Source organism: Hyperoodon ampullatus, assembly GCF_949752795.1.
Source record: "Hyperoodon ampullatus genome assembly, chromosome: X".
Lineage (NCBI taxonomy): Eukaryota > Metazoa > Chordata > Mammalia > Artiodactyla > Ziphiidae > Hyperoodon > Hyperoodon ampullatus.
Genome location: NC_136913.1, coordinates 45,133,080 through 45,156,188, shown reverse-complemented (window position 1 = coordinate 45,156,188; position 23,109 = coordinate 45,133,080). Strand labels below are relative to the sequence as shown.

The following is a 23,109-nucleotide window of genomic DNA, read 5'->3' as shown; positions in this document are numbered from 1 at the left end:
CCTATATGGGTAAAGAATCTGAAAAAGAACATATACATATATGTATATGTATAACTGAATCACTTTGCTGAAACTAACACAACATTGTAAATCAACTATACTCCAATAAAAGTTTTTAAAAAATAAAATTTGAGGAAACAAAAAAATAAAAAGTTTTTTTAAAAAAGAAAGCACTAAGACATCTAAGGGCATGGCATGCTCTCCCTCCTGTGTCCAAACCTTCAGAAAAGGAGATATGACCAGACTAGCATGGGGATTCTTGGGTCAGAATTGGGGAGTCTTCAATGACTGCCCCCTCTACCAGATATCCACCTCCAGGACTAATTTTCAAAATATTTGACAAGTGATAACAATCGGCCACAGAGCAATCACAACAGTTGCCAGCCACAGTAGTAGAACAGAGTCTTGGAGGTCTCCTGCTATGACAGACATTACTTGATTCAGTTGCTAGATTGTGGGGAGGTCCCAGAGGTCCTAGAGGCAAGATTGAGGCAGTGGCTCTTCATCAACCGGCACAGAAGATGTTCAAGTCCTCTGTTAACAACTGAAGTACCTGTACCAGTACACATTACCCCAAAGATAGGGGAGAAAGAGAGAGTAGAACCTCCTTAAAGCTTTATGAATGAAGGATTGAGCAACTGGTTGATGCTTACATTCATGGGACATCTTGCTGATTTCACAGGTGGAAATTTCTCCTCTTGACTGAAGGACCAAAAGAGACTTCAGTGCACCAAAGTTTTTTTTCAAATTTAGACTCTAGAAAGCCACCTTACTACAAAAGTAGGGGTACATTTCAGTGACAATCCTTATCCCTACCTTTTCATCATCTAGGAAGAAGCAAGGAAAGCTGGCAACCTGAAATGGGGACCAAAGGGTATTGGCCCACGCTTCCAGCTGCCCCAGATCTGAACACTGAGGCCTGTCGGGTAGTGGGGTCTCTTTGGACTACCCCTCCCACCACCAGGATCCTCCTTCTACAGACTCATTCATCAGTTCACACCTAGCTCAATTCCTCTTCCTGTGAAGAGAAAGTCTCCAAACAGCGAGGGAAATTGGATAAGCTAGACCCTGAGGCACAGCCTTTACTAGGCAGGAAAGAAACAGGGCTACGTGTGGGGCTCCTGAGCAATAAGAAGGGAAGTGAGCCATTTTAACAACAACCATTAATTTTTATTAAATTTCTAATCAAATACAACAATAATTTCTTCTCTTTCATAAAAAAACACAAACATTTACAACATTATCAGTTTGGGAAAAGATAAACAGTAAAAATTAAGAAAAGTGATGAAAAGACAAATTCAAGGACAGAATAAATACAGCTTATTTACACGCCTGCCTGGCCCCGGTGGCTGCTGCCAGAGTACCAGACCCTCAGCTTCAGAATTAGCAGCAGTTCAAAATCTCCTCCAGTTTCAACATGTCCAAGGGTGGGATTTGGGTGACTTCAAAGAAGACCCTGCAAAAGGAAGAGGGGTCTGCTCAGTGTAAAATAGCCCAAAGCAAGCAGGCTCCATGGAATAAGTGGGACATAAGCCCTTGGTTTCCTATCTTGCTTTAACTCTGGAGCATAAATTAAGGTAAAAAGTACCTGAATCTTTCTTTTCCCTTAAATGAGGTTAGTCTGGGCCTCCCCATGACTGAGCGCAAACCCAACCTCAACTGGAGCTTGGTACTTACCGGTGGGAATACTTGGATTGCACAGTCTTGAGCCTATTGCCCAAACACAAAGTCAGCAGGACGTTCAGCTGCCTGACCAAGGGGTGAAGATCAGAGGTCTTGTAGCCACTGTAATACTCCAGGGTAGGAGCCTGGAAGAAGCAACATGGACAGTGACTTTTACAACAGGAAGCAGACACTTCCTGTCTCCAATACCCAAATCCAAACTTCCTATCCATAGTACAGGCAGGGAAGAAAGTCAAACAATTCAAAGACTCATAGAGCACAGACACCGACCAATAATTATAGGGTACTGCCTAGAAAACTATGTTCCAGCTGCAGGCTAGTGGTATGGCTATATCCATATGCACCAGCTGGATATTAGCCCTAGCCATAGGTATTTAAACTGAAATCCACCAAAGAATTTAAGGAACAGGACTGACTTTGTTACTTACTCTCAGGTTAAGAGCCAATGACCAGGCAAACCTCAGAACAAACTTGAGGTCCCAACTAAACAGCCAACAGGAACTTAAGGCTGTTCCTCCTCTCTGGCTCAAACAGCTATCATTTCATGCATTCATTTTCTCAGTCAACTTTAAGGATGCCTATCATGTGGCAAAAGGAATATAGCAGAGTGTTTAAGAGCAAAGGTTCTGGAGGCAAACTACCTGGGTTCAAATTCCAGCTCCATTAACAGCATGGCCTTGAGCCAGTTACTTAACCTCTAGGTGCCTCAGTTTCCAAATCTGCCAAATAGGGACGATTACAGTAATTACATAATAGGCTTAAATGAGTTAACAGACATAAAGCACACGGAACAGAGTCTAGCACATACCCAAACAATGCTAGCTAGGATATTACCAAGCCCCATACAGGATGCTGGGAATACAAAGATGACTAAGAGTTGACTAAGGCTCCTGCCCTTGAGGAGTCTGTAGTCTAGTGAGGGAGACAGACATGCACACAGAGAATTACAAAATGTGTGGGAAGTGCTACAATGGAAGGGAGCATGGACACTGGAGCAACAGAGCTGCAGGACCCACGAATTTTGGCTGGGAAAGTCACAAAAAGCTTTGCAGAGGAGGGCACATCTTCAATAGGCACTGAAAGTCTAGTGGGAGTTCCACAAGTAGAGAAAAGAAAATTCATTATTCTGTGAAGCAGTGGTTTTCTTAAAATGTCTTAAATTATTTTCCCTGAAATCATGTTTTCCCAAATATCTTACGTGGAAGCCCAAATATCTTACCTGGAATTGGGGGCGGGAACTAAGAAGCCCACCAATTTGGATCCCTTTACCTTTTACATGGCCCCTGAGATACTTCTGCAGGAATCCCAGGGCTCTACTGAATACTCTTTGGAAACCACTGCCACAGGCAAAGGGCAGTCATTGGCATGCTGAGCAAGGGAGTAACACATGGGATAACACATCATATTGGGTGTGTTAATTAAGATTAACAGCCCTACTGTCACTGCCCCAATTGTTCACATTGTTCAATTGTTCAACTGTTCACTGCCCCAACGCTTCACATTGATTATTATAAAAGCCCACTCACTGGTGTTGATACGTTCACATACGCTCTCTCATCTAACATACCTTCTGTACTGCTATATACTAGTACTGCTTCCAAAACATACAAACAGGAAGATGTCACTCCCCTGCCTTAAAAACTTGCAGTGCCATAGTGTAAAATGGATCTTTCAGCATGGCATCAAAGGCCTCTCACAATCTGACCACACTCTACCATTCTGGTCTCACCTCTCACCATTCCCTACTCATACATCCTCTGCTCTATCCATAGGAAATGTCTTATTCTGCCCTGAATACATCACACTGTTTTCTTATTGCCTTCACATCTTTTCAATTATTGTTCCCTCTGCCTAGAATGTCTCTTCTCAAGGTTCCTACTCATCTCTCAAGACCCAACTCAAAAGTCACCTCCTCTGTGAAGCCTTTCTCATCTATAGCAGTATATATATATAGTGTAGAGGACTGTGGAGCCAGACTACCTGGGTTCAGATCAGGGCTGACACTTAGCTGATACTCACTGGTACAGCCATGCCAAGTGTTAAAACACTGAAATATTTTTATACTGGTTGGCAAGCAGTTTGCTGCCCTGAGCCTCTCAACTGTCCTCCCTCAGGACCTACCAGCCTTCCCCAGGATCCAAGGGTAAAAGCCTGGGTCAGCATGGGGCCTCCAAGATCATGGCTCCGGGGCTACCGCCACATCCATTCTGATTATAGAGTAGGTATATTCTTTGAACAGACTCCTAGTTCCCAAAGCCTAGCTCTGCCTCTCATTAACCAAACACGGGAAGTTATTTCTTATCTGTACAATAGGGATAATAGTGCTGATCTCATAGGGTTGTTGTGAAGATTGAGTTAATAGACAGAGTGTTTAGTTCACTGTCTAAGCACTCAATAAATGCTAGCCATTATTATTACGTATTCTTTCTCATCGTCATCCCTGCCATTTACTTAATGCTTTCTCTGTCCCAAGAAATTTCAGTGCCTTGTCCAAGTTCACACAACTGTTTATAGGGTTCTTCCTCAGCACACAGAGGTTTCTCCATCAGTAGTGGTGCTAGAACTTCTAGGCCGCAGGGGCTTAGGAGTGGTTGGGAAGAGTATGCTCATTTGCAAGCATACTCTTTCTATTGGGTTGCATGTTACACGTCAATAAAAATTCATAGTTTTCTAAAGTTGCTTTTATTCACAATTTTTTATAAAATTGAGAAAGCATCAAATATGCATTTTATTTGTATTGGGTAAGGAGGCTGTGGGGGCCTTCCTCCTCAGAGAAGAGCACAATAGTATATCTCTGAGTCCCCTGTTATACACATGGACAGTTGCTTTCACTACTCTGTTCTCTGGGTCAGTGCTTTCCAAATCCTGTTCCAATGAGCTCCCTTGGGGGGCCAACCTTGCTGAGGGGACTGCAAGGAGCAGGGGTGGAATGGGGTCAGGCAAGAAGTGGGTCCACCCCACCCCCTGCTGCAATCAGAATAATTTCACATTAGTCTGTTTTGTGATACTGGGCTTTCAGGTAAGCTGTCTTTGGAAGAAAGGGTACTGTGATGAAGAAAAGTGAAATAAAATACTTTAAAACCATGGCTCTAGAAACGCTTTAGGCAGCCAGGCCCTTAAGATGTCAAGATGTTAAAGGATTCATAACGGCAGGTATGTAGTAGTTTTGTCACAGAGTTTCCCACAGCCGTAGTTTACACCTTCCTCCTGAGCTGACCCTGTGCTTTTAAATCCCTATCCCTGGGACTTTCCTGGTGGTCCACTGGTTAAGAATCTGCCTTCCAATGCAGGGGACGGGGGTTCGATCCCTGGGCAGGGAACTAAGATCCCACATGCCGCAGGGCAACTAAGCCCATGCACCGCAACTACTGAGCCCACACACTCTGGAGCCCATGTGCCACAACTAAAGAGAAGCCCGCGTGCTGCAATGAAGAGCCCACATGCTGCAACTGAGACCCGATGCGGCCAAAAATTAAATAAATAAATAAATATGTTTTTAAAAATCCCTACTCCTTCTTCCCCACCTCCCACAAGTGTTTACCAAGTGTCCGAGCTTCTTCATGTAGAGGGCCAGGAGGAAGGAGCCAGCAGCTAGCTTGGAAGCCCTCTCCTGGACATAGTCGTATTCCTGCAGGGTCATTTCACAGATGAAGCGGGACAAGGTCAGTGTCTTCATGTTGGCATGGACACACTAAAGGCAGGAAGAAGACTGGCTCAGCAATCAATTCAGAACACTGGCACCAAGCAGAAAACCCCCTGCACTCACTCACTCCAGTTATCCCACCTTGGGCCTAAATGGCTCTCTGCCTGAACAATGTACCTCTTTTGCCACCATGACTCACACTAAGGACCCTGCCCCCAAAGCACAGAATCTTTAGGAGGGGGGATTATGAAATTGGCAATGGTATTTGCCATTTTCAGGGTTTTAAACCAAATTATCAAGTGTGATTGTGGTACCCTCCACCTCCCCTTTCTGTACATGTCATCCTTTGAAGAGCTGAAGGCCTCCAACTGTTGACTTTTCACTGGGCTCCAGACTAGGAGGTATTCCATGCTCCAAAAGAACTCCTTCTCTTTTCTTGTTTGAATATATGTGTGTGTGTGTGTATACACACACACACACACACACACACACAAATCCTACAACAAGACACACTTGTATAATACAAAGTGACTTCCCCTGTAACCAATATTCAGGTGAAGGAAGAGAACTTTGACAGCATCTCCCCTAAACTTCCCAAGTGTCCCTTCCTGATCAAAGAATCTTCTTCCCCTCCCCTACTCGGCCCTCACCTCAAAACTTTATAGGCATACCATGGAAATCTGCAATTTTCTTCCCCCCACACTCCATAAAGACTGCCAATCTAGGAGGGTGGACTGAAGAAGAAATTCCCCTGTCCCCAGTTGTCCCTTTCCCTTTTCCTATGACTCAAGCAGCCACTCTGGGAATGGAGGGGACAAACCCAGCAGTGGGAAAATGAAGATGTACCTCCCCTGTCTTACCTTAGCATATCTGCGCAGAAAATGATAGGCGATGGGAATGTTGATATCATATCTGAGGGTTTTTAGGATGCTGATTTCCATGGCGAGCATCTCATCTCGCTTATAAATATCGTCACAGATGTACAGGAAGTCATCCACACAAGGTGGGCAGGTCTCCTATGGGTGGAGAGGAGAGGAAGTCACAACCAGGCAAAGACAGCCCACTCCTCTCTGCTTGGAGATGAAAGGCAGGGGAGGAGAGGGGTGAAGGATAGGAGGTAATAACATTCCCTGGCATGAACCTTCAGGGTAGCTCTGAGAGCCAGCTTCTGGTTTTTGAGTAGTACATCTGAAAAACAAAATCAGAGAGATAGGAGGAGAGAGGATAGGGCCTCTTGGGGTAGATTCTTATAGCACTGGAAGCGGCATAATATGGCACAGGGACTGGAAGCACTGATCTCTCTTCTAATGACTGAGAGCCAGAAATGGGAAATCTAAGGCCTACTCTGGGGGCAACAGAGGGAAGGAGACCACAGGAAGGGAGCTAGAGATGGAAAATAAGCCCTCACTTTGTTTTCTTGTTTAAGGAATGAATAAGGATGTTTGGGAGGGGGCACTGCTGGGGTAATAGGCAGTGAGAGACAGAGAGAGATAGGCACAGAGGGAACCTAAGCAGAGACTGAAGACCAAGGGATGGGAGATGTGCAAGAGGGCTAGACTGGGAAGGTCCAAGCTAAGCCAAGGGTGAGAAGAACACCCCCCCCTCCACAATCTGGGGTACCTTTCCATGTCCTGTCCTCTGCAGGTTGAACCTTTGTTTTGGGGAAAGAACTAGGAGGCAGGAAGACCCCTGAATCTTTTCTCTAGCTGCACCTCACTGCCCACTCCAGCCTTCTTCTCACACCTTGATTTTCAGATCACAAACTGGACCAACACTCTGGGTTTGCAGACAGGGAAACTGAGGCCCAGAGAGAGGAAGTGACTTGCTCAAGGTCACACAGCAACCTAGTGACAAGACCAGGACAAGAAACTCTCCCTTCCACTGCTCTACTCACCAGTGGCTCCTTCCTTTCTTCTCTTCTCATATCATCTCCATACCTCCCCTTGCAAAAGTCTTTCTGTACTTCTCAATCCTGTGAGGGGAAGACACCCCTGCTCCAAAAAACTTAGTGGAGGTCCTGTCCTGATAACCAGAAGAGGGGTGCTCCTGGTTCCAAAATTTGCTAACGAGAGCACCTTGCACACTCCTTCTCCCTCCTGCTCTTCATTGTCCAGGAACCCCCAGCTTCTTTTTTAACCCCCTTGAGGCTGAGACAGGGAGCACTTAATTAAGCCACAAGGACATCCCTAGGTAGGTGGAAGGAGGAGGAGAGAGGGAGAGACGTAAAAAGAGAAAGGAAGGGGAGCAAGGGAATGAACCAGGAAGCCAGTGAGCAGGGAAGGAAATGAGCTAGAGAGCGAAGCAGGGAACAAGGGAGAGAGTGAGGGAGGAGGAAGGGAAAGAGGAAGAAAGGGAAGGAGGAGGCTAGGGAGCAAGGGCAGGAAGGAGGGAGGGAGGATGGGAAGGAGGGAGAGGACCAAGGAGAAAAGGAGCCAGGGAGGGAAAGAGGGTAGAAGGGAACAAGCATGAGTGGGTGGGAGGGAGTGACCAGGGAAGTGAATGAGAGGGAGCTGAGCAGAGAGGGAGCAGGGAGTGAGGGGGAGCAAGGGAACCAGGGAGCAAGAGAGTAGGGAAGGAAGTGAGCCAGAGAGGGAAGTGGGGAAAATGAGAGAGGGAGGGAGGGAGGAAGGAAGAAGAGAGAGAAGGAGGAAAAAGGAAGGAGACAGGGAGGGAGGGTGGGAGGAAGTTAAGGTGGGGGGAGTCACGGTGCCAGAGTACCATGGAGCAAGGATGGGAGATACGGAGGGAAGGAGCAAGCAGGGAGGGAAGAGAAGGAACCAGCAGAAAAGGAAGGGTGAGGGAGGAGGGGAAGAGGAAGCAAAGGAGGAGGGAGGGGAGCACACACTAGAGAAGCAACAGGGAGGAGAGGGAAGGAGGAGGAAGGGAGAGAGGGAGTGACAGAGGGAAGAGCATTAGCTAGGGAAGGAGAGAAGAGAGTGAACAAAGGAAAGGGACAGGAAGGGAGGGAGGGTGGAAGAGAGGAGGGTGGAGTAGGAGGGAAGGCACGATGGGGTGGGTAGGTGGGTGGGAAGGCATGGAGGAGTGAGGGATAGAACCTGGGTGGAAGGGAGAGGGTCATGGAAGGAGGGATCAAGTGAGGAGGGGAAGGAGTGAGCGAGAGAAGGATAGAGAAAAGGAGGGTTAGAAAGAGCAACAGAGAGTGGGTGGGTGGGATGGAGGGAGGGGCCCAGCATGGAGTGAGCGAGTGTACAAAACAGGGATTGAGGGATCAAGGAAGGGATTGAAAGAAGGCTAGAGGGAGGAAGGGAGCTACCGAGTAAGGGCAGAAGTGGAGCGAGGGTGGAAGTGGAGAGAGGGCAGGAGTGAAGAGAGGGTGGAAGTGCAGTGAGGGCCGGAAGTGGAGTGAGGGCTGGAAGTGGTGAGAGAGGGAGGCAAGTAAGGAGCAAAGGAGGGGTGGAGTTAGAGAGGGAGGTACTGATCGAGGTAGGAGCTAGTGAGTAAAGGAGAAAATGAAGAAGGGAAGCAGAAAGCTAGTTAGGGATAGAGCTGAGTAGGAAACACAAAGACGAATCCACAGTTCTAAAGGTTTTTGTACTCATAAAAGTTGCTACTTCTCTGTTTCTAAACCCTAAGGTTTTATACTATTAGCCTATCTGAAGGAAAAATGAGAGTAGCACAAGATCATTTAGCATCTAAGGAAGAAGAAAGACTCAGATAAAGTAGTTAGATGGATACGGTTATGAAGGAAAGGCCAGCTACATGCTTTTATACTGCTACTTCAAAAATAACTAATTTACTTGGACTCACTACCATCTACACCAGGCCATTTTCTCTTAAATGTCTCCAGCACCTAGATTTGGAAATGCTTCCTTATATGTGCAATTCAAGACTCCACTAGACGGAGGTGGAGTTTCTGGAAGAAGAAAATGGGGTGGGGACAGAGAATTATGGTCCAGAAAGAAGCTTTAAAAAGAACAATCCATTTAACAAGGAATATGCCCACCTACACACATCTTCAAAGAGGAAAAGGGAGAATTTTGTTGACGCCAGGAAACAAATACACCTCCATTTGCACCCAACACCAGTTTCCCTGCTTAGGAAGACAAAAAATCAGTAGGAAAACTTATTTGTGTGCATGTATATAATTGTATACCCACACAAATACACATATGTGAATGTACACACATGTGTATATATATGTATATAATACATATACACACACATTATACATATGCATGCATATACATATACATACATATGTAAATGCACATACATACATACATACATATATATCTGGCTTGGATAGAAACCGATTGTTTAGTTTCCTCCAGGTCCTATGGACTCAGGCTCACCTCAAATTTTGCTGCAATCAGAAAAGCAGTGGAACCAAGGAGTTGTAGCTTGTCCCTCTTGCATATTACCTCCATAAGGTAGTGATCTACCAGCTTCACTGCCAAGTACAGGGTCTCATGACTCATCTCAAAGGTCATCTGGAGGAACACACAAACAGGGCAGGAATCCACATATTGTCCAACTCCCAAGGCACATCCAGATAGGTGTAACTACCTGGTCTGTGGTATTGAGGACAGTGGTGCTACCAGGCCTGGCTAGCTGAAACTCTGCTATGAATGCAAGAACTCATTCAGTTAGGGGCCTATATATCTAGTGCCTTTGAGGACCCTGGCATTATCTATCCCTACACATTTGGGTAAATGACCAATCTTACATCAGAGGGAGATGCTCTGCCTTCTCTATGAGCACCTTGAGTGAACACACCCTCTCTCTTTCATCTCCAAAACTTAGATTCTTGCTTTCCCCATTTGCTACTTTGTAGTGTAAACCCTGAAGGTTGACGTTTTGTAATGCAAGTGGCTGACTTAAGCTTTGATTGCCAAAGCATCCACTTCAAAGAGGCATCCAGATAATAGTGAGACATCTTCAAGATGGCAGAGGAGTAAGACGTGGAGATAACCTTCCTCCCCACAAATATATCAAAAATACATCTACATGTGGAACAACTCCTACAGAACAGCTACTGAATGCTGGCAGAAGACCTCAGACTTCCGAAAAGGCAAGAAACTCCCCCACGTACCTGGGTAGGGCAACAGAAAAAAGAAAGAACAAAGACAGTAGAATAGGGACGGGACCTGCATCTCTGGGAGGGAGCTGTGAAGGAGGAAAAGTCTGCACACACTAGGAAGCCCCTTCACTGGCAGAGACGGGGTGTGGGTGGGTGGGGGGGACACTTCGGAGCCACAGAGGAGAGTGCAGCAACAGGGGTGCAGAGGGCAAAGCGGAGAGATTCCCGCACAGAGGACTGGTGCCATCCAGCACTCACCAGCCTGACATGCTTCTCTACTCACCCGCCGGGGTGGGTGGGGGCTAGGAGCTGAGGCTCCGGTGTTGGAGGTCAGATCCCAGGGAGAGGACTGGGCTTGGCTGAGAGAACACAGCCTGAATGGGGCTAGTGCGCCACAGCTAACAGGGAGGGAGTCTGGGAAAAAGTCTGGAACTGCCTAAGAGGCAAGAGACCATTGTTTCAGGGTGCACGAGGAGAGGAGATTCAGAACACCGCTTAAGAGAGCTTCAGAGATGGGCACAAACCGCAGGCTACCACCGCAGACAACAGAGATGGGCATGAAATGCTAATGCTGCTGCTGCAGCCACCAAAACTCCTGTGTGCAAGCACAGGTCACTATCCACAGCTCCACTCCAAGGAGCCTGTGCAGCCCACCACTGCCAGGGTCCTGTGATCCAGGGACAACTTCCCCAGGAGAACAAAAAGCACGCCTCAGGCTGTTGCAACGTCACTCGGGCCTCTGCCTCCACAGGCTCACCCCGCCTTCTATACACCTTCCTCCCCCGGCCTGAGTGAGGCAGAGCCCGCTAATCAGCCACTCCTTTTTTTTTTTTTAACATCTTTATTGGAGTATAATTGCTTTACAATGGTGTGTTAGTTTCTGCTTTATAACAAAGTGAATCATTTATACATATACATATGTTTCCATATCTCTTCCCTCTTGCATCTCCCTCCCTCCCACCCTCCCTATCCCACCCCTCTAGGTGGTCACAAAGCACTGAGCTGATCTCCCTGTGCCACATGGCTGCTTCCCACTAGCTATCTATTTTACATTTGGTAGTGTATATACGTCCATGCCACTCTCTCACTTTGTCACAGCTTACCCTTCCCCCTCCCCATATCCTCAAGTCCATTCTCTAGTAGGTCTGTGTCTTTATTCCCATCTTACCCGTAGGTTCTTCATGACTGTTTTTTTCTTAAATTTCATATATATGTGTTAGCATACGGTATTTGTCTTTCTCTTTCTGACTTACTTCACTCTGTATGACAGACTCTAGGTCTATACACCTCACTACAAATAACTCAGTTGGGTTTCTTTTTATGGCTGAGTAATATTCCATTGTATATATGTGCCACATCTTCTTTATCCATTCATCAGATGATGGACATAGGTTGCTTCCATGTCCTGGCTATTGTAAAGAGAGCTGCAATGAACATTTTGGTACATGACTCTTTTTGAATTATGGTTTTCTCAGGGTATATGACCAGTAGTGGGATTGCTGGGTCGTATGGTAGTTCTCCTTTAACCCCCTCCTGTCAACACCAGAGGGCAACCTACATGCAGAGGAAGGGCCAAATCCAAATCTGAGCACGAGGAGCTGTGCAAACAAAGAAGAGAAAAGGAACTTTCTCCTTGCAGCCTCAGAAGCAGCAGATTAAACCTCCACAATCAACTTGATGTACCCTGCATTTCTGGAACACCTGAATAGACAACGAATCACCCAAACTTGAGGTGGTGGACTTTGGGAATGAAGAGGAAATAGGCAGTCTACCTGAAAAAGAATTCAGGATAATGATAGCAAAGATGAACAATCTTGGAAACAGAATGGAGAAAATACAAGAAACGTTTAACAAGGACCTAGAAGAACTAAAGAGCAAACAAAAAATGATGAACAACACAATAAAAGAAATTAAAAATTCTCTAGAAGGAATCAATAGCAGAATTGATTGAGACACAAGAATGGATAAGTGACCTGGAAGATAAAATAGTGGAAATAACTACAGCAGAGCAGAATAAAGAAAAAAGAATGAGAAGAACTTAGGACAGTCTCAGAGACCTATGGGACAACATTAAACGCACCAACATTTGAATTATAGGGGTCCCAGAAGAAGAAGAGAAAAAGAAAGGGACAGAGAAAATACTTAAAGAGATTACAGTTGAAAACTTCCCTAATATGGGAAAGGAAATAGTCAATCACGTCCAGGAAGCAAACAGAGTCCCATACAGGATAAATCCAAGGAGAAACACGCCAAGACACATATTAAACAAAGTATAAAAAATTAAATACAAAGAAAAAATATTAAAAGAAGCAGGGAAAGCAACAAACAACATACAAGGGAATCCCGATAAGGTTAACAGCTGATCTTTCAGCAGAAACTCTGCAAGACAGAAGGGAGTGGCAGGACATATTTAAAGTGATGAAAGGGGAAAGCCTACAACGAAGATTATTCTACCCAGCAATGATCTCATTCAGGTTCAACAGAGAAATTAAAACCTTTACAGACAAGCAAAAGTTAAGAGAATTCAGCACCACCAAATAAGATTTACAACAAATGCTAAAGGAACTTATCTAGGCAGGACACAGAAGAGAAGGAGAAGACCTACAATAACAAACCAAAAACAACTAAGAAAATGGTAATAGGAATATACATATCGATAATTACCTTAAAGGTAAATGGATTAAATGCTCCCACCAAAAGACATAGACTGGCGGAATGGATACAAAAACAAGATCCCTATATAGGCTGTCTACAAGAGACCCATTTCAGACCTAGGGACACATACAGACTGAAAGTGAGGGGATGGAAAAAGATATTCCATGTAAATGGAAGTCAAAAGAAAGCTGGAGTAGCAATTCTCATATCAGACAAAATAGACTTTAAAATAAAGACTGTTACAAGAGACAAAGAAGGACACTACATAATGATCAAGGGATCAATCCAAGAAAAAAATATAAAAATTGTAAATATTTATGCACCCAATATAGGAGCACCTGAAAACATAAGCCAACTGCTAACAGCCATAAAAGGGGAAATCTACAGTAACATAATCATAGTAGGGGACTTTAACACCCCACTTTCACCAATGGACAGATGATGCAAAATGAAAATAAATAAGGAAACACAAGCTTTAAATGATACATTGAACAAGATGGACTTAATTGATATTTATAGGACATTCCATCCAAAAACAACAGAATACACTTTTTCCTCAAGTGCTCATGGAACATTCTTCAGGATAGATCATATCTTGGGTCACAAATCAAGCCCTGGTAAATTTAAGAAAACTGAAATCATATCAAGTATCTTTTCCAACAACAATGCTATGAGACTAGATATGAATTACAGGAAAAAAACTGGAAAAAATACAAACACGTGGAAGCTAAACAATACATTACTAAATAACCAAGAGATCACTGAAGAAATCAAAGAGGAAATCAAAAAATACCTAGAAACAAATGTCAATGAGACCACGACAGCCCAAAACCTATGGGATGCAGCAAAAGCAGTTCTAAGAGGGAAGCTTACAGCAATACAGTCCTACCTCAAGAAACAAGAAACATCTCAAATAAACAACCTAATCTTACACCTAAAGCAATTCAAGAAATAAGAACAAAAAAACCCCAAAGTTAGCAGAAGGAAAGAAACCATAAAGATCAGGTCAGAAATAAATAAAAAGAAATGAAGGAAATGATAGCAAAAATCAATAAGACTAAAAGCTGGTTCTTTGAGAAGATAAACAAAATTGATAAACCATTAGCCAGACTCACCAAGGAAAAAAGGGAAGAGACTCAAATCAATAGAACTAGAAATGAAAAAGGGGAAGTAATAACTGACATTGCAGAAATACAAAGGATCATGAGAGATTACTACAAGCAACTATATGCCAATAAAATGGACAACCTAGAAGAAATGGACAAATTCTTAGAAAAGCACAACCTAACAAGGCTGAACCAGGAAGAAATAGAAACTATAAACAGACCAATCACAAGCACTGAAATTGAGACTGTGATAAAAATCTTCCAACAAACAAAAGCCCAGGACCAGATGGCTTCACAGGCGAATTCTATCAAACATTTAGAGAAAAGCTAACACCTAACCTTATCAAACTCTTCCAAAATATAGCAGAAGGAGGAACACTCCCAAACTCATTCTACAAGGCCACCATCACCTTGACACCAAAACCAGACAAAGATGTCAAAAAAAACAGAAAATTACAGGGCAATAGCACTAATGAACATAGATGCAAAAATCCTCAACAAAATACTAGTAAACAGAATCCAGCAGCACATTAAAACTATCATACACCATGATTAAGTGGTGTTGTGTTTACCCCAGGAATGCAAGGATTCTTCAATATATGCAAATCAATCAATGTGATACACCATATTAACAAACTGAAGGATAGAAACCATACGACATTCTCAATAGATGCAGAAAACCTTTTGACAAAATTCAACACCCATTTATGATAACAACTCTCCAGAAATTAGGCATAAAGAGAACTTGCCTCAACAAAGGCCATATATGACAAACCCACAGCCAACATCATTCTCAATGGTGAAAAACTGAAACCATTTCCACTAAGATCAGCAACAAGACAACGTTACCCTCTCTCACCACTATTATTCAACACAGCTCTGGAAGTTTTAGCCACAGCAAACAGAGAAGAAAAAGGAATAAAAGGAATCCAAATTGGAAAAGAAGTAAAAATGTCACTGTTTGCAGATGACATGATACTATACTGAGAGAATCCTAAAGATGCTACCAGAAAATTACTAGGGCTAATCAATGAATTTGGTAAAGTAACAGGATAAAAAATTAATGCACAGAAATCTCTTGCATTCCTATACACTAACGACGAAAAATCTGAAACGAGAAATTAAGGAAACAGTGTCATTTACCACTGCAACAAAAAGAATAAAATACCTAGGAATAAACGTACCTCAGGAGACAAAAGGCCTTTATGCAGAAAACTATAAGACACTGATGAAAGAAATTAAAGATGATACAAATAGATGGAGAGATACACCATATTCTTGGATTGGAAGAATCAATATTGTGAACATGAGTACACTACCCAAAGCAATCTACAGATTCAATGCAATCCCTGTCAAATTACCAATAGCATTTTTCACAGAACTAGAACAAAAAAATTTACAATTTGTATGGAAACACAAAAGACCCCAAATAGCCAAAGCAATCTTGAGAAAGAAAAACGGAGCTGGAGGAATCAGGCTCCCTGACTTCAGACTATACTACAAAGCTACAGTAATCAAGACAGTATGGTAGTGACACAAAAACAGAAATATAGATCAGTGGAACAGGACAGAAAGCCCAGAGATAAACCCATCCACATATGGTCACCTTATCTTTGATAAAGGAGGCAAGAATATACAATGGAGAAAAGACAGCCTCTTCAGTAAGTGGTGCTGGGAAAACTGGACAACTGCATGTAAAAGAACAAAATCAGAACACACCTCAACACCATACACAAAAATAAACTCAAAATGGATTAAGGACCTAAATGTGAGGCCAGACACTATAAAACTCTTAGAGGAAAATATAGGCAGAACACTCTATGACATAAATCACAGTGAGGTCCTTTTTGACCCAACCCCTAGAGAAATGGAAATAAAAACAAAAATAAACAAATGGGACCTAATGAAACTTCAAAGCTTTTGCACAGCAAAGGAAACCATAAACAAGACAAAAAGACAACCCTCAGAATGAGAGAAAATATTTGCAAACGAAGCAACTGATAAAGGATTAATCTCTAAAATATACAAGCAGCTCATGCAGATCAATATCAAAAAAACAAACAACCCAATCCAAAAATGGGCAGAAGACCTATATAGACATTTCTTCAAAGAAGATATACAGATTGCCAACAAACACATGAAAGGATGCTCAACATCCCTAATCATTAGAGAAATGCAAATCAAAACCACAATGAGGTATCCCCTCACTCCAGTCAGAATGGCCATCATCAAAAAATCTACAAACAATAAATGCTGGAATGGGTGTGGAGGAAAGTGTACCCTCTTGCACTGTTAGTGAGAATATATACTGATACAGCCACTATGGAGAACAGTATGGAGATTCCTTAAAAAACTAAAAATTGAACTGCCATACAACCCAGCAATCCCACTACTGGGCAAATACCCTGAGAAAACCATAATTCAAAAAGAGTCATGTACCACAATGTTCACTGCAGCTCTATTTACAATAGCCACAACATGGAAGAAACCTAAGTGTCCATCAACAGATGAATGGATAAAGAAGATGTGGCACATATATACAATGGAATATTACTCAGCCATAAAAAGAAATGGAGTTATTTGTAATGAGGTGGATGGACCCAGAGTCTGTCATACAGAGTGAAGTAAGTCAGAAAAAGATAAACAAATACCATATGTTAACATATATATATGGAATCTAAAAAAAAAAAAAGGGTTCTGAAGAACCTAGGGGCAAGACAGGAATAAAGATGCAGACGTAGAGAATAGACCTGAGTACACGGGGAGGTGGAAGGGTAAGCTGGGACGAAGTGAAAGAGTGGCATTGCCATATATACATATATACACTACCAAATGTAAAATAACTAGCTAGTAGGAAGCAACCACATAGCACAGGGAGATCAGCTCGGTGCTTTGTGACCACCTAGAGGGTTGGGATAGGGAATGTGGGAAGGATATGCAACTGGGAGGGGATATGGTGATATATGTATATGTATAGCTGATTCACTTTGTTATACAGCAGCAACTAAGAATGTAAAGCAATTATACTCCAATAAAGACGTTAAAAAAAAGAAAAGAAAAAGAGGCATCCGCTTCAAGGATGGCTATCTCCAATGAACACAGTGCCAGCCCCAAGACTAGATAAAGAGTCAGGCCACCTCCCACTGAGGCTTCTTTGTTTTAGAGATCTTGGTTGGTTTTGATAAGTGACCATTTGCACTGATTTTTTTCTCTTCCCAGGCTTTAAATTCCTGCTCCTATGTTTTAAATTAATGAATAAAGAGTGAGCTCTGGAAACTCTAGGCCCCCACCCCTTGACCCAGTAAAAGCAGAACCCCCTGGCCTGCATGCTCATGTGTGTGCTCTCTCTTTCTGTGTGTCTCTCTCCCTCCCTCCAACCTCAACCTCACCATGTGGCCCCAGCTGTGCTGTGTAATTTCCAGGTTCTGTAAGTAATAAACCTGTATTTTTTCAGTTTCCTGATAGTTATTGCTGCAGGGCGTCTTGCTATCATAAGAGCCACAAGGTGTAGTCCAGCCACAGCATTAGTTATTGATATGCTGAGACCAGCACACTACCTCATACAATGAACTCCCAAAAGAGATGTTTATTTAGCTCTAAAATAGAGACTTTTTATCAGTTTATTCACTCATCAGTTTCTCTTCCCAACTAGATATGCTATTAGATTATATGGATTGGGAGCAAGTACCAATAGCACCATTTGTAAGTGAGCTGAGGGACTAAAGAAGCCAGAATGAGATTAAATCATTAGCAGTATAACCCTCCTTTTCTTCTTTCTCTTATTTATCCTTGTTCTTGCCTTCTCCAACTCCAAGAAACCATCTCCTATAGCCCTAGTCCCAGAGTTAGCACTGGCCCATATGGCATCTTTGTGCAAATTAGAAAAAAGGTGTCTCTTTGGGTGAATGCAGCCCTGCAGGCACACGTGTTATCAAGTAGACAATACTTTTATATAAAGTAGCAAAAGGTGCCCTTGCTTCAGTGCATAGCAGCCCCACAGTCAGAATGCACAGCTTGGCAAGTAAGTGTATGAGCTGGATTCCACTGCTTGCTTTTACCTTGGCTGGAAGCTGTGCATAGGCACAATTTGCACTGTACACAGTGGTCCTACACAATCCTCAGTGATGCTTCTTCCTCACAACACCTTAGGTACTTAGGATTCAAAAGTAATAAAATCAATACTAGCCTTGTAATAGGGAATAACAAATCTGACTCCATGTTAGATCTGTTTTTATTTTAGTTTTTTTTTATTAGTTTCTGCTTTATAACAAAGTGAATCAGTCATACATATACATCTGTTCCCACATCCCTTCCCTCATGCATCTCCCTCCCTCCCACCCTCCCCATCCCACCCCTCCAGGCGGTCACAAAGCACCGAGCTGATCTCCCTGTGCTCTGCGGCTGTTTCTTTTACTTTAACCTTTGTATTCTATTGCTTTTGCTACAAGTTAATCACTAAAGGGGTGTTGCCTATAGCTTAAGGTATACTTAATGGCCCATCTCTGGTAATCCTGCCCCCACCCCCAGGCCTGAATGTTAAACTAAAATACCTTTGTTCAGCTCAAAGGAAACATCCTGACCCAGCCCAGCTATGAATGGCTGCCAGAAATAAGAAACTAACACACCCCCTTCCAGAATCTGGTGGAAACCAGGAAATATTTGCAACAGTTTATGGCCTTTTACTTTACCTGCTCACCTGTGCCCTCTTTGTCCTATAAAAAAAAATAGCATCCAGACCCCAACAAGATGGTTCTCGAGGACACTAGTTCGCTGTCTTCTTGGACTCCCAGCCTCCCAAATAAAGGTCGCTATTCCCTCATCTCCCAATTTATTGGCCTGTTTTGCAGCAAGCAGAATGAGCTTGGACTTGGTAACAGTCCAATGCATGAATCCCCTCTTTAACATCTCCACCAAATATTCAGTTCCTGCCACAGAACCTCCAAATACAACCTGATTTCTCTTTGAATGGTTTTAACAGAAAATTCTTCCTTCTACTGAGTAGAAATCAACCTCACTCTAAGCTTCACTTACTTCATTGGGCCTCCTTTTGTATTGGCTACTCTTATTGACTGGAGCCTAGATGAACAAAAAGTAAGTCCATAAAAAGCACTGGAGAAATTGATGTATAATTGGATGGACAAATGGATGTATAATTGGATGGACAAATGATTATCAGAAGATGGTTGAATACATTGGTTCAGCAACTGATATATTACATTTCTGAATAACAGAGATACCATGAGGCTACTCTTATTGTTCCTGGGATATGGCCTTGGATCTTCTCAGAAATCTGGCTTTATTAGTTTCCTATTGCTTCTGTAATAAATTACCACACACTTAGTGGCTTAAAACAACACAGATTCATTACCTTACAGATCTGGAGGTCATAAGTCCTTGGGACTCGCTAGGCTAAAAAAAATCAAAGTGTTAGCAGGGCTGTGTTTCTTTCTGAAGGGTCTAGTAGAAAATCCTTTTCTAAGCCTCCAGAAGCTGCCCACATTCCTTCGTTTGTGGTCCCTTCCATCTTCAAAGCCTGCAATACCCAGCCGAGTCTTTCTCACATTGCATAACTCTCTGCCTCCCTCTTCCACACTTAAGGACCCTTGTGATTATAATTGGGCCCACTTGGATAATCCTGGATAATCACCCTATCTTAAATTCAGCTGATTATAATCTTAATTCCATAGTCTAATTTTCCACTGCCATATAAGGTAACATATTCACGGGTTCTGGGGATCAGGATGCAGACATTTTATTCTGCCTACTACATTTTCCAAAGGAATGTCATAAGAAAGAAATGGTGAGAGTTCATGCAGATAAAGAGTAATGACTATCACCTCTAAGTATCAAAAAATTGAGGTCAAATAATTACAGAAAAAAATGTGTAAGAATGGAAAGCAGCAGTTCTCTGAGGATGGTGCCTTTGTGAGCAAATGACAAAGCCAGTGCTTGTATAGCCTCCGTACAGCACCTCACATAGGTACCTGGCCAACCATGCAGCACACTATTAGCAAATGGTAACATCAAAAAGTGTAGGTAATATCTGAATGAATGGCTGAAATTTGGAGTCAACAAATATTTAAATGAGCAGCTGTGTCAGTTACAGCAATCCTCCTTCCTTGAATGTGAGACAACACTCTTCTAACATAATTCTACCATTTGGGACTATATGGAACAAGTCTAATCCTGCTTGTGACAGCCCCTCAGCTATTGAAGACAGTTATTATGTTTCCTATCCATTTTCATTCTAGACCAAATAACTTGACTTCCTCTAACTATTCTTCACATGATATGGGTTTTTTGACCCCTCAGCATCAGGCTCCACATGAGGAGCCTAACTTTGTGCCAGTTAGAAAAGAGTGGCAGTGCTCTGGGTAATTCCAAGCAGCTACACCAAATGAGGACAAGAAGCCTTTAGCATAGTAGCAAGGTTCTCTCCCTCAAGACTGCCTTTGGCTAGCATATCCATCCAATTATTCAAAAACAACTCTTTTCCATACCTGGAAATGGATAAGAAAAAACAAAAAGGAAGTGATAAATCAATCAAAACTATAGAAATGTAAAGATTACTCTTAATCTTGAACTAGGAGGTAAATATGACAAAATTCATCCCAAATTCAAACACTCAAAGACCATCTTCTACAAAGATGAATAAACAGAGAAAATTTACCAGATATATGAAAAAGAACAAGTAATTTTTCAAGGAGAAATGCTCTGAGGAACCAGAGCAAGTGTCTACATATGAAACCTTTTCACTCCAAAGAACTAGAATAAACTTTTTAAAAGTATACTGTCAACAAGGTCTAAGAGGACACTGAATCTATGAAAAGAGAACACTCCAGGATCTAGAAAGACTGATTTCTAATGAAAAAGCAGTTCCTTTAATAAAATGCAATAGAGGCAGTGAACAGTATATTAGATTATGACGAAAACCAAATCAATGATTCAAAGGCCACCTTAAGAAATTCTCCCAGAACTGAGAGGTAAAAGAAAGTTGAAGATAATGAATGAAAACTTGAGACCCAAGGAGAATAGATTCTGGAGATACACACACACACACACACAATCAAAATGAGAGAAAAGGTAGAAGAGAAATAATAAATAATAAAATTTTCTCTGAGCCAAAGAAAGACTGAACCTTTAGACTACAAGGACCCACAATATACCAGATAAATTTAAGGAAAACAGACATACATCTAGATGTGTAAAAAATAATTATTTATAGGGAAGGTAATATATTAAACAATAATAATCTGGATTTAAAAATCTAGATTATTTTGACTAAAAATAGAAGAAGAAATAAACTAAAAGTATGCTGATTATCTCATCTTTCTTGAGGGTCAATTAATAGATCAGGTCCACCAAAGGGGTTGGTTAACTAAGTAACAACTATATCCATATGGTAGACTATTATGTAGCAGTTTAAAACAATGAGGTAGATCTATACTTATATGGGAAGATTACTAAGACTTATTCTTAAGAGAAGACAAGTTGCAGAGCAATGTGTACAGCATGACTTATTCATACAACAAAAAATACTAAAAAACCCACACTCAGTAAAAAGCTGTATTTTTATATGTGCATATATCATATATGTATATGCATTCATGTATTATTCATATAATTTAAGACTTTTAAAGAAAGGATAGTCAAAAACTTAATAAAAGTGATAAGACACACAAAAAAGATCTGGAAAGATACACTCTAAACTATAGTTATGGGACTTCCCTGGTGGTCCAGTGGCTGAACTCCGTGCTCCCATTGCAGGGGGCCCAGGTTTGATCTCTGGTCAGGGAACTAGATCCCATGTGCCACAACTAAGACCCAGCACAGCCAAATAAATAAATAAATATTTTTTAAGGTTGTTGTTTTGTACATACACACACACAAATATATGTGAATACATACACACATATTATAAACATGTATTAATTTTGTAGTTTAAAAAAACTGTATGGGACAGAGTGGTTAAGGTGAGATAGAGGGGGTGAAGAAATGCCAGGAGAAATTAACTAAACAATGATTATGGGTGGTTACCACATTGCTCTTAGATTTGATAAGTTAAGCAGAAAAAATAAATTAGTGTATAAATTATATAATAATTAAGCCAAAATTAATTGATATAATGATTTTTGTACCTTAAAGAGGATACATATTTTCTTCAAATATCAGTGAATTCTTTACAAAAACCCATTATATCTGAAGCTGTGAAGAAAATCTCATTAACCTAAGAAAAGCAGAAATTATCATTCAGGTCACATTCTCAATAGGCAATACAATAAATCTAGAAATGGGCAATAAAAGGGTAAACCAAATGAACTATGGAAAAGCAAGGCATCTGAAAAAAATGGAAGCATTATTCCTAAAGAAAGAAACAAAACCTGGGTCAAAGGGAAAATAAAAATTGTAATTGCAGATTATTGAGGGGAAAAAAAGATAGCTACAACACTATCTTTCAAAACTAATGGGATGTAGTCAGAACTGTTACTTAGAAGAAAATGTATACTTTTGGAGCTTTTATTATGAAGTCAGAAAAAATTAACATAGACTAAGCATCTATTTTAAGAAGCTAGGGGAAAACAACAAAATAAACCTCAATAAAATAAGAATAAAATTTTAAAAATGAAAGAAGATGTTAATGAATTTTATTAAAAAGAAAAAGTTATACATTTACCCATGACCTGGTTCTTTGACCAGAGGACTGAATGAATCTTTTATCAGGAAAATTGAGGAAAAGAGTGTATACATGCATGCAAACACATGGGAGAGAGACAACACATCACACACAACATTTTGAATGAGAAAAGAAATAATTACAAAGGATTATAAAAGAATACCATGTACAATCTATAATAATAACTGTGCAAATATCCATGAAATGGATGATTTTTAAGGAAAATATAAACTACAAAAATGACTCAAGAAGAGTAATAAAACCTTAGTAGGCCAATAACCATCAAAGTTATTAGAAAATTTATCAA

General features: G+C 41.7%; 1 protein-coding gene across 1 annotated transcript in view; it reads right to left on the bottom strand.

The window, feature by feature from the left end:
• Positions 1-1,330: 1,330 nt before the first annotated feature.
• CCNB3 (cyclin B3) overlaps positions 1,331-23,109 on the bottom strand; it is a gene marked incomplete at its 5' end in the record, with an annotated part of 60,800 nt that continues 39,021 nt past the window's right edge. The window contains 5 exon segments of the mRNA XM_079727923.1: positions 1,331-1,456; positions 1,678-1,808; positions 5,225-5,374; positions 6,187-6,342; positions 9,640-9,777. Of these exon segments, the coding sequence (XP_079584049.1) occupies positions 1,384-1,456; positions 1,678-1,808; positions 5,225-5,374; positions 6,187-6,342; positions 9,640-9,777 (648 nt within the window). The 3' untranslated portion in view covers positions 1,331-1,383.